The sequence below is a fragment of the Choloepus didactylus genome, chromosome 6 (genome assembly GCF_015220235.1).
Source record: "Choloepus didactylus isolate mChoDid1 chromosome 6, mChoDid1.pri, whole genome shotgun sequence".
Taxonomy (NCBI): domain Eukaryota; kingdom Metazoa; phylum Chordata; class Mammalia; order Pilosa; family Megalonychidae; genus Choloepus; species Choloepus didactylus.
In genome coordinates this window covers 119082363-119097327 of record NC_051312.1, presented here as the reverse complement: position 1 = coordinate 119097327, position 14965 = coordinate 119082363, and the positions used below count along the sequence as shown (strand labels likewise).

The following is a 14965-nucleotide window of genomic DNA, read 5'->3' as shown; positions in this document are numbered from 1 at the left end:
TTTATTCAAATGAAGAAACATAAGAGGCTTCCAGTTAAGTTGGCGCTATAAGTTCACATTAAATATTCAACCTCTCTCCAAACATACAGCACCACAGTACTGGATTTTGAAAAATTATAATACATATCTCTGTGGTCCTTAATTAACAGCAAAATCTTCAACCCAAATTCCATACCCAACTAAACAACAATACAAGATTCAGAAGAAAATAAAGATATTTTCAAACATATCAGAGATACTCAGTGCCATAGTTCAGCTAATGTTATAATAAACATCAAGGACAACCTGCAAAAATTCAATAGCTTCAAAAGGAAAATGTGCTTATTTTTTCACTTCTATCTTTAAATAATGTTGAACTTACTTTCTTCATACTGCTATCGGACCAACCTTCCATCCACAAAACCTGGCATTTCTTATTCAAAGCTGGATTACTCTCACAGTTTATTATGAAATTTAAATTTGCAGAATCCATTATTAAGACAATATGCAAGTTTTGTTGAATTCCTAAAATAAATAAGAAAATTAGTCATGGAAAATTATAACAATAATAATAGATTCAGATTGAGGAATTCTATATACATAGTTTGGTTTCATGGTAGTAAAAATTTCTGAAATGGAATGATACGAGTTGTTAATTTTAAAAAGCAAGTTCTGACACAGTATTATGTTATGATTTTTTATTTTGGCTAAGCAGCAATACATGTGGGGAGGTGTGTTTCTGCATATGCTATGAAACAAGATTTAGAAGGAAATTCATGAAGGAGATAGGGTGTGATTATTCCCTTATTTTCTATTCATCTCAATTCTAGATTTCTACACAGTACATATAAAATTGCTTTTGCAAAAATTAGAGGTTATTTATAAAAAACTACGGAGTCTGGCACAATATAAATAGTTCAACGATTCTATAAGAAAGTAGGTAGCAGAGGCTGGGCAAGATGGCAGACTGGTGAGCTGTATGTTTTAGTTACTCCTCCAGGACAGTAGGTAGAAAGCCAGGAATTGCATGGACTGGACACCACAGAGCAATCTGACTTTGGGCATAATTCATACAACACTCATGAAAACGTCGAACTGCTGAGATCAGCGAAATCTGTAAGTTTTTGTGGCCAGGGGACCCGCACCCTTCCCTGCCAGGCTCAGTCCCGTGGGAGGAGGGGCTGTCAGCTCCGGGAAGGAGAAGGGAGAACTGCAGTGGCAGCCCTTATCAGAAACTCATTCTACTGATCCAAACTCCAACCATAGATAGACTGAGACCAGACACCAGAGAATCTGAGAGCAGCCAGCCCAGCAGAGAGGAGACAGGCATAGAAAAAAACAGCACGAAAAACTCCAAAATAAAAGAGGACGATTTTTGGAGTTCTGGTGAACATAGAAAGGGGAAGGGCAGAGCTCAGGCCCTGAGGCTCATATGCAAATCCCGAAGAAAAGCTGATCTCTCTGCCCTGTGGACCTTTCCTTAATGGCCCTGGTTGCTTTGTCTCTTAGCATTTCAATAACCCATTAGATCTGTGAGGAGGGCCCTTTTTTTTTTTTTTTTTTAATCCTTTTTTCTTTTTCTAAAACAATTACTCTAAGAAGCACAATACAGAATGCTTCAAAGACATGCAATTTGGGCAGGTCAAGACAAGAGCAGAACTAAGAGAGCTCTGAGACAAAAGGCAATAATCCAGTGGCTGAGAAAATTCACTAAACAGCACAACTTCCCAGGAAAAGGGGGGTGTCCGCTCACAGCCATCATCCTGGTGGACAGGAAACACACCTGCCCATCGCCACACCCATAGCCCAGAGCTGCCCCAGACAACCCAGTGAGACAGAAGTGCTTCAAATAACAGGCACACTCCACAAAACTGGGCGTGGACATTAGCCTTCCCTGCAACCTCAGCTGATTGTCCCAGAGTTCGGAAGGTGGAGCAGTGTGAATTAGCAAAGCCCCATTCAGCCATCATTTCAGCAGACTGGGAGGCTCCCTACACAGCCCAGCAGCCCAGAACCGCCCTGGGGGGACGGAACTCACCTGTGACATAGCACAGTCATCCCTCAACAGAGGACCAGGGGGTGCACGGCCTGGAAGAGGGACCCACTTGCAAGTCTCAGGAGCCATACGCCAATACCAAGGACTTGTGGGTCAGTGGCAGAGACAAACTGTGGCAGGACGGAACTGAAGGATTAGACTATTGCAGCAGCTTTAAAACTCCAGGATCACCAGGGAGATTTGATTGTTAGAGCCAACCCCACTCCCTGACTGCCCAGAAACACGCCCCATATACAGGGCGGGCAACACCAACTACACACGCAAGCTTGTTACACCACTTGCACCCCACAAGACTCACTCCCCCACTCACCACAAAGGCAAAGCAGGGGAGAACTGGCTTGTGGAGAACAGGTGGCTTGTGGACGCCACCTGCTGGTTAGTTAGAGAAAGTGTACTCCACGAAGCTGTAGATCTGATAAATTAGAGATAAGGACTTCAATTGGTCTACACATCCTAAAAGAACCCTATCAAGTTCAGCAAATGCCAAGAGGCCAAAAACAACAGAAAATTATAAAGCATATGAAAAAAACCAGACGATATGGATAACCCAAGCCCAAGCACCCAAATCAAAAGACCAGAAGAGACACAGCACCTAGAGCAGCTACTCAAAGAACTAAAGATGAACAATGAGACCATACTACAGAATACAAAGGATATCAAGAAGACCCTAGAAGAGCATAAAGAAGACATTGCAAGACTAAATAAAAAAACAGATGATCTTATGGAAATTAAAGAAATTGTTGACCAAATTAAAAAGATTCTGGACACTCATAGTACAAAACTAGAGGAAGTTGAACAACGAATCAGTGACCTGGAAGATGACAGAATGGAAAATGAAAGCATAAAAGAAAGAATGGGGAAAAAAATTGAAAAAATCGAAACGGACCTCAGGGATATGATAGATATTATAAAACGTCCGAATATAAGACTCATTGCTGTTCCAGAAGGGGAAGAAAAGAGTAAAGGTCTAGGAAGAGTATTCAAAGAAATTGTTGGGGAAAACTTCCCAAATCTTCTAACCAACATAAATACACAAATCATAAATGCTCAGCGAACTCCAAATAGAATAAATCCAAATAAACCCACTCTGAGATATATTCGGATCACACTGTCAAACACGGAAGAGAAGGAGCAAGTTCTGAAAGCAGCAAGAGAAAAGCAATTCACCACATACAAAGGAAACAGCATAAGACTAAGTAGTGACTACTCAGCAGCCACCATGAAGGCAAGAAGGCAGTGGCACGATATATTGAAAATTCTGAGTGAGAAAAATTTCCAACCAAGAATACTTTATCCAGCAAAGCTCTCCTTCAAATTTGAGGGAGAGCTTAAATTTTTCACAGACAAACAAATGCTGAGAGAATTTGCTAACAAGAGACCTGCTCTACTGGAGATACTAAAGGGAGCCCTACAGACAGAGAAACAAAGAAAGGACAGAGAGACTTGGAGAAAGGTTCAGTACTAAAGAGATTCGGTATGGGTACAATAAAGGATATTAATAGAGAGAGGGGAAAAATATATACGACAAACATAAACCAAAGGATAAGATGGTTGATTCAAGAAATGCCTTCATGGTTATAACGTTGAGTGTAAATGGATTAAACTCCCCAATTAAAAGATATAGATTCATTCACAGAATGGATCAAAAAAAATGAACCATCAATATGTTGCATACAAGTGACTCATCTTAGACACAGGGACACAAAGAAATTGAAAGTGAAAGGATGGAAAAAAATATTTCATGCAAGCTACAGCCAAAAGAAAGCAGGTATAGCAATATTAATCTCAGATAAAATAGACTTTAAATGCAGGGATGTTTTGAGAGACAAAGGCGGCCACTACATACTAATAAAAGGGTCAATTCAACAAGAAGAAATAACAATCATAAATGTCTATGCACCCAATCAAGGTGCCACAAAATCCATGAGAGAAACACTGGCAAAACTAAAGGAAGCAATTGATGTTTCCACAATAATTGTGGGAGACTTCAACACATCACTCTCTCCTATAGACAGATCAACCAGACAGAGGACCAATAAGGAAATTGAAAACCTAAACAATCTGATAAATGAATTAGATTTAACAGACATATACAGGACATTACATCCAAATAACCAGGATACACATACTTTTCTAGTGCTCACGGAACTTTCTCCAGAATAGATCATATGCTGGGACATAAAACAAGCCTCAGTAAATTTAAAAAGATTGAAATTATTCAAAGCACATTCTCTGACCACAATGGAATACAATTAGAAGTCAATAACCATCAGAGACTTGGAAAATTCACAAATACCTGGAGGTTAAACAACACACTCCTAAACAATCAGTGGGTTAAAGAAGAAATAGCAAGAGAAATTGCTAAATATATAGAGACGAATGAAAATGAGAACACAACATACCAAAACCTATGGGATGCAGCAAAAGCAGTGCTAAGGGGGAAATTTATAGCACTAAACGCATATATTAAAAAGGAAGAAAGAGCCAAAATCAAAGAACTAATGGATCAACTGAAGAAGCTAGAAAATGAACAGCAAACCAATCCTAAACCAAGTACAAGAAAAGAAATAACAAGGATTAAAGCAGAAATAAATGACATAGAGAACAAAAAAACAATAGAGAAGATAAATATCACCAAAAGTTGGTTCTTTAAGAAGATCAACAAGATTGACAAGCCCCTAGCTAGACTGACAAAATCAAAAAGAGAGAAGACCCATATAAACAAAATAATGAATGAAAAAGGTGACATAACTGCAGATCATGAAGAAATTAAAAAAATTATAAGAGGATACTATGAACAACTGTATGGCAACAAACTGGATAATGTAGAGGAAATGGACAATTTCCTGGAAACATATGAACAACCTAGACTGACCAGAGAAGAAATAGAAGACCTCAATCAACCCATCACAAGCAAAGAGATCCAATCAGTCATCAAAAATCTTCCCACAAATAAATGCCCAGGGCCAGATGGCTTCACAGGGGAATTCTACCAAACTTTCCAGAAAGAACTGACACCAATCTTACTCAAACTCTTTCAAAACATTGAAGAAAATGGAATACTACCTAACTCATTTTATGAAGCTAACATCAATCTAATACCAAAACCAGGCAAAGATGCTACAAAAAAGGAAAACTACCGACCAATCTCCCTAATGAATATAGACACAAAAATCCTCAACAAAATACTTGCAAATCGAATCCAAAGACACATTAAAAAAATCATACACCATGAACAAGTGGGGTTCATTCCAGGCATGCAAGGATGGTTCAACATAAGAAAATCAATCAATGTATTACAACACATTAAAAATTCAAAAGGGAAAAATCAAATGATCATCTCAATAGATGCTGAAAAAGCATTTGACAAAATCCAACGTCCTTTTTTGATAAAAACACTTCAAAAGGTAGGAATTGAAGGAAACTTCCTCAATATGATAAAGAGCATATATGAAAAACCCACAGCCAGCATAGTACTCAATGGTGAGAGACTGAAAGCCTTCCCTCTAAGATCAGGAAGAAGACAAGGATGCCTGCTGTCACCACTGTTATTCAACATGGTGCTGGAAGTGCTAGCCAGGGCAATCCGGCAAGACAAAGAAATAAAAGGCATCCAAATTGGAAAAGAAGAAGTAAAACTGTCATTGTTTGCAGATCATATGATCTTATACCTGGAAAACCCTGAGAAATCGACGATACAGAGACTAGAGCTAATAAACAAATTTAGCAAAGTAGCGAGATACAAGATTAATGCACATAAGTCAGTAATGTTTCTATATGCTAGAAATGAACAAACTGAAGAGACACACAAGAAAAAGATACCATTTTCAATAGCAACTAAAAAAATCAAGTACCTAGGAATAAACTTAACCAAAGATGTAAAAGACCTATACAAAGAAAACTACATAACTCTACTAAAAGAAATAGAAGTGGACCTTAAAAGATGGAAAAATATTCCATGTTCATGGATAGGAAGGCTAAATGTCATTAAGATGTCAATTCTACCCAAACTCATCTACAGATTCAATGCAATCCCAATCAAAATTCCAACAACCTACTTTGCAGACTTGGAAAAGCTAGTTATCAAATTTATTTGGAAAGGAAAGATGCCTCGAATTGCTAAAGACACTCTAAAAAAGAAAAACCAAGTGGGAGGACTTACACTCCCTGACTTTGAAGCTTATTATAAAGCCACAGTTGTCAAAACAGCATGGTACTGGCACAAAGATAGACATATAGATCAATGGAATCGAATTGAGAATTCGGAGATAGACCCTCAGATCTATGGCCGACTGATCTTTGATAAGGCCCCCAAAGTCACTGAACTGAGTCATAATGGTCTATTCAACAAATGGGGCTGGGAGAGTTGGATATCCATATCCAAAAGAATGAAAGAGGACCCCTACCTCACACCCTACACAAAAATTAACTCAAAATGGACCAAAGATCTCAATATAAAAGAAAGTACCATAAAACTCCTAGAAGATAATGTAGGAAAACATCTTCAAGACTTTGTGTTAGGCGGCCACTTCCTAGACTTTACACCCAAAGCACAAGCAACAAAAGAAAAAATAGATAAATGGGAACTCCTCAAGCTTAGAAGTTTCTGCACCTCAAAGGAATTTCTCAAAAAGGTAAAGAGGCAGCCAACTCAATGGGAAAAAATTTTTGGAAACCATGTATCTGACAAAAGACTGATATCTTGCATATACAAAGAAATCCTACAACTCAATGACAATAGTACAGACAGCCCAATTATAAAATGGGCAAAAGATATGAAAAGACAGTTCTCTGAAGAGGAAATACAAATGGCCAAGAAACACATGAAAAAATGTTCAGCTTCACTAGCTATTAGAGAGATGCAAATTAAGACCACAATGAGATACCATCTAACACTGATTAGAATGGCTGCCATTAAACAAACAGGAAACTACAAATGCTGGAGGGGATGTAGAGAAACTGGAACTCTTATTCATTGTTGGTGGGACTGTATAATGGTTCAGCCACTCTGGAAGTCAGTCTGGAGTTCCTTAGAAAACTAGATATAGAATTACCATTCGATCCAGCGATTGCACTTCTCGGTATATACCCGGAAGATCGGAAAGCAGTGACACGAACAGATATCTGCAAGCCAATGTTCATAGAAGCATGATTCACAATTGCCAAGAGATGGAAACAACCCAAATGTCCTTCAACAGATGAGTGGATAAATAAAATGTGGTATATACACACGATGGAATACTACGCGGCAGTAAGAAGGAACGACCTTGTGAAACATATGACAACATGGATGAACCTTGAAGACATAATGCTGAGCGAAATAAGCCAGGCACAGAAAGAGAAATATTATATGCTACCACTAATGTGAACTTTGAAAAATGTAAAACAAATGGTTTATAATGTAGAATGTAGGGGAACTAGCAATAGAGAGCAATTAAGGAAAGGGGAACAATAATCCAAGAAGAACAGATATGCTATTTAACGTTCTGGGGATGCCCAGGAATGATTATGGTCTGTTAATTTCTGATGGATATAGTAGGAACAAGTTCACAGAAATGTTGCTATATTAGGTAACTTTCTTGGGGTAAAGTAGGAACAGGTTGGAAGTAAAGCAGTTATCTTAGGTTAGTTGTCTTTTTCTTACTCCATTGTTATGGTCTCTTTGAAATGTTCTTTTATTGTATGTTTTTCTTTTTTGTTTTTTTTGGTTTTTTGGGTTTTTTTAATTGTTTTTTCCATACAGTTGATTTAAAAAGGAAGAAAAGGTTAAAAAAAAAAAAGAAAAGAAAAAAAGGAAAAAAATATGTAGTGCCCCCTTGAGGAGCCTGTGGAGAATGCAGGGTTATTGGCCTACCCCACCTCAATGGTTGCTAACATGACCACAGACATAGGGAACTGGTGGTTTGATGGGTTGGGCCCTGTACCGTAGGTTTTACCCTTGGGAAGACGGTTGCTGCAAAGGAGAGGCTAGGCCTCCCTATAATTGTGCCTAAGAGCCTCCTCCTGAATGCCTGTTTGTTGCTCAGATGTGGCCCTCTCTCTCTAGCTAAGCCAACCTGAAAGGTGAAATCACTGCCCTCCCCACTACGTGGGATCAGACACCCAGGGGAGTGAATCTCCCTGGCAACGTGGAATATGACTCCCGGGGAGGAATGTAGACCTGGCATCGTGGGACGGAGAACATCTTCTTGACCAAAAGGGGGATGTGAAAGGAAATGAAATAAGCTTCAGTAGCAGAGAGATTCCAAAAGGAGCCGAGAGGTCACTCTGGTGGGCACTCTGACGCACACTTTAGACAACCCTTTTTAGGTTCTAAAGAATTGGGGTAGCTGGTGGTGGATACCTGAAACTATCAAACTACAACCCAGAACCCATGAATCTCGAAGACAGTTGTATAAAAATGTAGCTTTTGAGGGGTGAGAATGGGATTGGGAAAACCATAAGGACCACACTCCCCTTTGTCTAGTTTATGGATGGATGAGTAGAAAAATAGGGGAAGGAAACAAACAAACAAACAGACAAAGGTACCCAGTGTTCTTTTTTACTTCAATTGCTCTTTTTTACTTTAAATATTATTCTTGTTATTTTTGTGTGTGTGCTAATGAAGGTGTCAGGGATTGATTTAGGTGATGAATGTACAACTACATAATGGTACTGTGAACAATCGAATGTACAATTTGTTTTGTATGACTGCATGGTATGTGAATATATCTCAATAAAATGAAGATAAAAAAATAATAATAAAATAAAATAAAATAAAATATAAAAACAGTTTCCAAGTTGTCACTGCCAACCATTACAGTAACCTGCAGCTGGAGATGAAAAGTGCTGCAAGCTGGCGTGTGTAAGGACTGGCGTGCACCTGGCCTGGTGACTCCTCTTTGGGGAACACACATCAGCAAAATAACTGCAAAGTGCTTGTTCAAAAGCGTTCACAAGTGTAACCCGTAACATTCTTTGATATTTGTTCTATAACTACTTGTTAAATCACACTTTGAAAGTTATCACTTTTATGTATTTATTTCACAATAAAAAAATTAAAAAAAACAAAGTAGGTAGCAATTTTACCACATGAAAACAAAAGAAGCCAGGTAAATAATAAGAACATTACCATACATTCATCCTTCCCCTTGGCTAGAATTCTTGCTATGATGTTTTCATTATAGCCTAGCCTATAGGTGAGCTATGTGTTACTTTCTAAAAGCTCCAGAAAAAAGAAGTAGGTATAAATTACCAAAAGGACCCAAAATATGATACTTTTGAATCTAATAAGGAATAAGACAAATTAAATTGCATTTATTTCATATGAACCAGAGTTTGAAACGAATAATGAACTCTGTGTCACTTACTGTATGTGAAATAATTAAAGACTGGCCCAAAAAAGCCATCCTGTGAAGCTTGATCTTTAAGAGGCAACAACAAGGGCTCTAATTCTTCAAGCGTATAGAGTCCAGGAACTTCACCTGTAGAAGAACATTACATTTCTTTCAAATTTTGGCTGACTGCATGAAATGAATGATGCTTTTTCGAGTTTTAAATTAATCAATCTTTCCTTCCAGAAATACACAAACTCTATCACCTCTCAATGGATGACTCACAAATCTGTTTCTGTAGCCTTCACTTTTGTCTGTAACTTCAGTCTCAGTGTGATAAAGAAACTCATTAACTATGTGATAAACCCTTAAGAATGGCATTCAAGGCAATTCATAAACTAGCCATCTATCTGCCTTCCCAGGTTCTTCACCCACCCCACCCACTCAAGATCTTATTTTCTAGCTTTAATGAACTTCCTTGTGGTTCATAAATCAACAAAATACACCCAAGAAAAATCTGTTAAACAAATATAGTTGTACTTCCCTAGAAACTATAAGATTAAGTGAAAACTCCTTTGCTACATCTCCAAAGCACTAAATGGATACAGTCTGACCTCTACTTTTCTTTAGGGTCAACTCAGAGATACCAGATCACGCCCCCACACCCTCCAAGCTTGCACATATTGAAACATTTGCACACATAAATCTGCTTTCTAAGTCTTTCTCTAAATTTTAGCCAAACTAAGATGCTTTTGATTCCTTAAACTAAACATAGCAAAGAATGCCAGCTCTACTTACATACTACATACTTTAGAGAATAAGGTTTTGAAATAGGAAAAAAAGAGACAAAGATCTATTGAATACATTCTCCACGAAGTTACCCAAATTTAACTTTACTTGTGCTATTTGAAATTGTATCTTGAAAATAAAGACCAATTTATCTTAATACTATAATTACTGGGTTAATGTTTATATGATGGTACTTTCACACAACAAAACTGTGTATCTGGTCTGCTAGTCATATCTCAGCCAAAATGAATAAAGTTTCCATCTAGTGATAACATAAGCAATTTACAGGAATGCGCTCCTTAAAAATCCAAAGAGATTATTCTATAAAATGGCCACAAACACTCCTCCAAGCCTGCTCAAGTACTACAATTTTCACTAAGCTGTTATCCCTTACCTCTTTAACAGAAATTGACCTACCACATGTCTAACCATGGTCTATACTTCTCATTTGGGCAATAAAGTGTAGACACCATATATTATAAATCAAATGTTTTCTTTAACCAAAGTTATTAAATTCTGAACAAAAGACTAATCCCCTCAGAGCCTAGGATGATTCAAAATAATTATTTAATAAATAGTGAGTTGAACATATAAAAAAGTTCATATAACTTTGTCCTCAGATGCCCTGCAAAGGAACCACCCACAGACTTGAAACTAGGCTTTTAACCAGGTTTATTTTGTACTTAAATAACAAAATACTCTTGCTCCAAGTTTAAGTTACCTCATACCAATTCTACTAACAAGGATTATTCATTAGGAAGAGATTCTAGTAAATTTCATAAGTTCTTCAGAAAAGGAAGAAATATAGGAATTTGCAGGTATTTTCCCTAGCAAAGCACAAAGAGGTCAGGTGGCTCCAGAGACAACAGGGAAATTCCAGAGAGTGCTTTAATGGGGCAGGAGCCATGGCAGAAGAGTGGCTAAAATCCAAGATCTGTTCAAGAAGCAAGCAGTGTTTCTTAACTCAAATTGTACTGAACCAACTAGGGAGCCTTCTTACTAGTGCTATTGCCACCCTCACCCCAGAGATTCTGATTTAATGGGTTTGGGATAGTGGCAAAGAATTAGGTTTTTATTGTTTTTGTTTGTAACTCTCCAAGTGATTCCAATGTGCAGCCAGAGTTGAGAAACGCTGGGGAATAGAAATAGATCTGGTGCATGATGGTATATCTTAGAAAAACAGACTCAAGTCAGTGAGGCAAAGTGGAAGTAAAGATTTCCAAACAATAAAATTCTTGAAAAATAAAAGTATAAATCTTTCTACAACCAATAAAATTCCACAAATATAGAATGCTCATGTATTGGTCAAAAATTTATAATATATTCCTCTTTCAAATGATATTTTTTAATCATAAAGATGCATAAAGTACTTACAAGTCACTTTTCTCCTTAAAAATAATTAATTTCTTCTCTTAAAAAAATGAGATTACATAGTACTTGAAATCTGTTCTATTCAACTAAAGAAGAAGCATGTGTATTTTTCCAGGTTAATGAATACAAATATTTATTATTGGTATTCATTATTCAAACAGATATATATCTGTATGAATTTATCTTAATGTATCTGTATATCTATATTCATACTAAAGCTATTCTATAATTTATTCAACTGCTCAACTACTGAGAGTGAGGATCTATCAAATTTTTTGCTATTACAAATTAAGCTATATATTTCCTAATGTATTAGTTCTTTTATTTCTGTACATTACAGTCCTTTCTATATAATGACTCAATCTCCTGATTTTATAAAAATGGAGATTCTCAATTCTCCTGCCTGGACCATGTTTAACCCCACATCACCTTAGTAAGAACTATGCCAAAAGGGTTCCAAAACACAAGGAAATTTTACACAAGATCATTTTACTTGAGTAATTTTTATATTATTACTTTTATTTTCTTTGTATAGAAACCACCGACTTGCCTGAAGACAAAAGGCTATTGATCATCTCCAAAAATGTTGGATGTATAAACTGGTAATCCTCAAGGAGTAAAACAACCTGTTGTGCTTCAATACCTGCAAGATGCAGCACCTGCTCAAAGAGAAAATACTTTTTAAGGCCTTTTAAGAATTTTTGGTACAGTCAAAATTTATCATGAGGTACATGTCATATTATCATGAATTTACTTATTTGTTTGTTTGTTTATATCTGAGTAACCAAAACTAAAATCAAGCATCAGCTACACAGTTTGAAAAGTAACTACAGTCCAAGGATAAAAACCAAAAATATTTGGAAAATTTTAAGTATTTTACAGCTAGCATATTAAAACAAAACCTAGCAGATCATTTTAATATACACCCCCATATTTCCCATGTAAAAATTCCATACTCTTGCTTATCTCCCATGAACCTATAACACCCCATAATTTCTATCAGGGGCATCTGGGAACTAGAAATCATAGCAGAATAGGAAACTTTTTTCTACCTGGAAATAGTAATATAATTTTCTAATAATCACTGGAAAATTAATAATAAAAATTAAAATAAAAACTATGTTGTGTATCAGAGACTTAAAAAGTTTTAAAAGGGTTTTAGACTATTAGATAATGTGGTTTAAAATCAAATAAAGCCAAAGACTATGAGTAACTCACATGTTTGAGGTCATTTTTGAACTGCTTCAGTTCATATCCCCTGGAAATCTTTGGAGTAAACAGCACTGCTGCATGCATATGGCTGACTAAAGAAGTGATGGTCCGACGACCTACACCACTGCGTCCTGCTAGCAGAAGTGAACCTCCAGGGAAACTCAGCACTCTGTCTATTCTAGACATATACTCCAGGACTTCTTGGAAAAGTAAAATATCTAAATTCTGGTTATCTCGTCCATAATGAATAAGACCCTTTAAAAAAATTACAATGAATAGTTTATAATTAACGTAAGTCTTAATTACATAATAAAATATCAATTATCTAGATTAAATTATTATATTTTTATAAGCCTAGAAAAGGGGTGACATGACTAAACATCATCTCACACCCAATATCTTATCTATCCATAAATCCAACTTGATAAGACTTAAGGAAAAACATATATTGTGTCAAACAAGTTCAGGAGTCCACAAGAAAGAGTTACTTTTGGGAACCATTAACACAACTACTAAAAAGCAATGTGAGGTAGCAAGTTAATGACAAAAACTTTAAAAACTCTCAAATATTATCAGTTGTTACAATTCAAGTCAGTGTACATTTATCATGAAACAATCCCAGAACCCTAGAAACCTAGTACCTAAAAAATATTTTGCAAACTCTTGTTCTTATGCACTACTTGGGAATGAATCAAAAGCCCAGACAGGTAGCATGCCCTTCCCTGGGCTATGTGACAAATATAAAGTACAAGCGAGAAGAGAGAAAGAACCATTAGAATTCACATATCTATTCACATATTGCAATATCTATTCTAAACAGATCATTTAGTTTACAAATCCACGAAAAAACTTTTCCTAATGTAAAATTCACACTAGTTTTCAATACAAATATTAATCTTAAAGCAATCATATGTGATACTATCTCTTCTTCTTTACTATAGCAAACACACACACACACAAAAAAATCTCTCTAAGGCAGTGCTACTAAAGTTTCAATGGACCAGAAGCATCAGCATCACCTGAGAGCCTGTTAGAAATTCAAATTCTCTGGGCCTCACCTACTGAATCACATAACTCTGAGGAAAGAGCCCAGGATTCTGCCTATTTTCTGGTTCTCCAACTGTTTCTGGTGTTTACTAAAGTTTGACAACCACTGCTCTAGGATGATTTCCAAAATCAGAGCCCCTCCCAACACGAATACTGGCAATATTTTATACTTACCTGTGTAACTACACATGCATCAAGTTAGATCTGTCTCAGTGGACTAAATTCCAAAAGACAAGAAACAGCTTTATCTATTACAGGATCTTTCATCTACATGCCCTCAAAAAGCTTGCAATAAGTATTTTAAATTCCTCTAATCATAACCAAATCCAAATTTAAATTCATGATTCATATTATACCTTTCTAATAACATCCTTGAGATCTGAAGAGTTTAATTTTCCAAGTGGTTTTCCATGAGGAGGCAATGGTTGTCCTGGGGCTGTCCTTGCTCCTGAATTATGTCGGGCTCCCCATGTAACATAGAAGCTATCTGAAGAAATAAAAGGACCTTTGTTTTGTATGAATTATCTATAATGGGGACACCAGTAAACACACTACTCACTAAGTTAGTTTTAAATTAGTCCAAATAAGATCATTTTCAGAAAGGCAAATATAAATTACTTCAAAGTGTGTCTTGAAAAATCAATAAGATCAGTAAAGACACAAAGACATTAAACTGTGATTTTAAGCTCTACCTGAACACTGACAGTATCCCCATTCTATCTTTGCCTTTCCATTTTTTCTCCCCAAATGAACTGGCTTTCTACTAACTTTCTACTACTATTCCTACCTTGCACTCTCAATTCATCCATTTTCCTTCCCCTTCTCCAGAATATACACACTAAATTCATAAATTAAAATCATTTACATCAAAAAATTTACATAAAATAGACAAAACAATCCCAAAATTCTTTGAGAAAGAACATTGATTAATTAAGGCTAATGAGACTCCTGACTTCTAAAACAAAAGAAAAATTAACCGAATATTAAATAGAAACAAAAATCCCCCAACCTTCCTTTATTAGTATTGTTCCTGCTACCATGCAAGGAAAATCCATTCATCTTCCTATTGAACCTTATTCCCTCCCTTCCACTCCTCTCTAGACTATTCCACCAAGTATCCTCTCACATGGTCAGTTCTACCCTCTCCTAAAATAACAACCTTTGCCTTTCCTAGATCCAAGCTACTTCATGTTCCTTT

At 36.5% G+C, this 14965-nt stretch overlaps 1 protein-coding gene across 1 annotated transcript in view; it reads right to left on the bottom strand.

The window, feature by feature from the left end:
• DYNC2H1 (dynein cytoplasmic 2 heavy chain 1) overlaps window positions 1–14965 on the bottom strand; it is a 419160-nt gene that overhangs the window by 287946 nt on the left and 116249 nt on the right. The window contains exons 48-52 of the mRNA XM_037841237.1: window positions 14124–14254; window positions 12727–12975; window positions 12059–12167; window positions 9385–9498; window positions 362–504 (exon numbers count right to left, since the gene is read on the bottom strand). Of these exons, the coding sequence (XP_037697165.1) occupies window positions 362–504; window positions 9385–9498; window positions 12059–12167; window positions 12727–12975; window positions 14124–14254 (746 nt within the window). The remainder of the gene's footprint in view (window positions 1–361; window positions 505–9384; window positions 9499–12058; window positions 12168–12726; window positions 12976–14123; window positions 14255–14965) is intronic.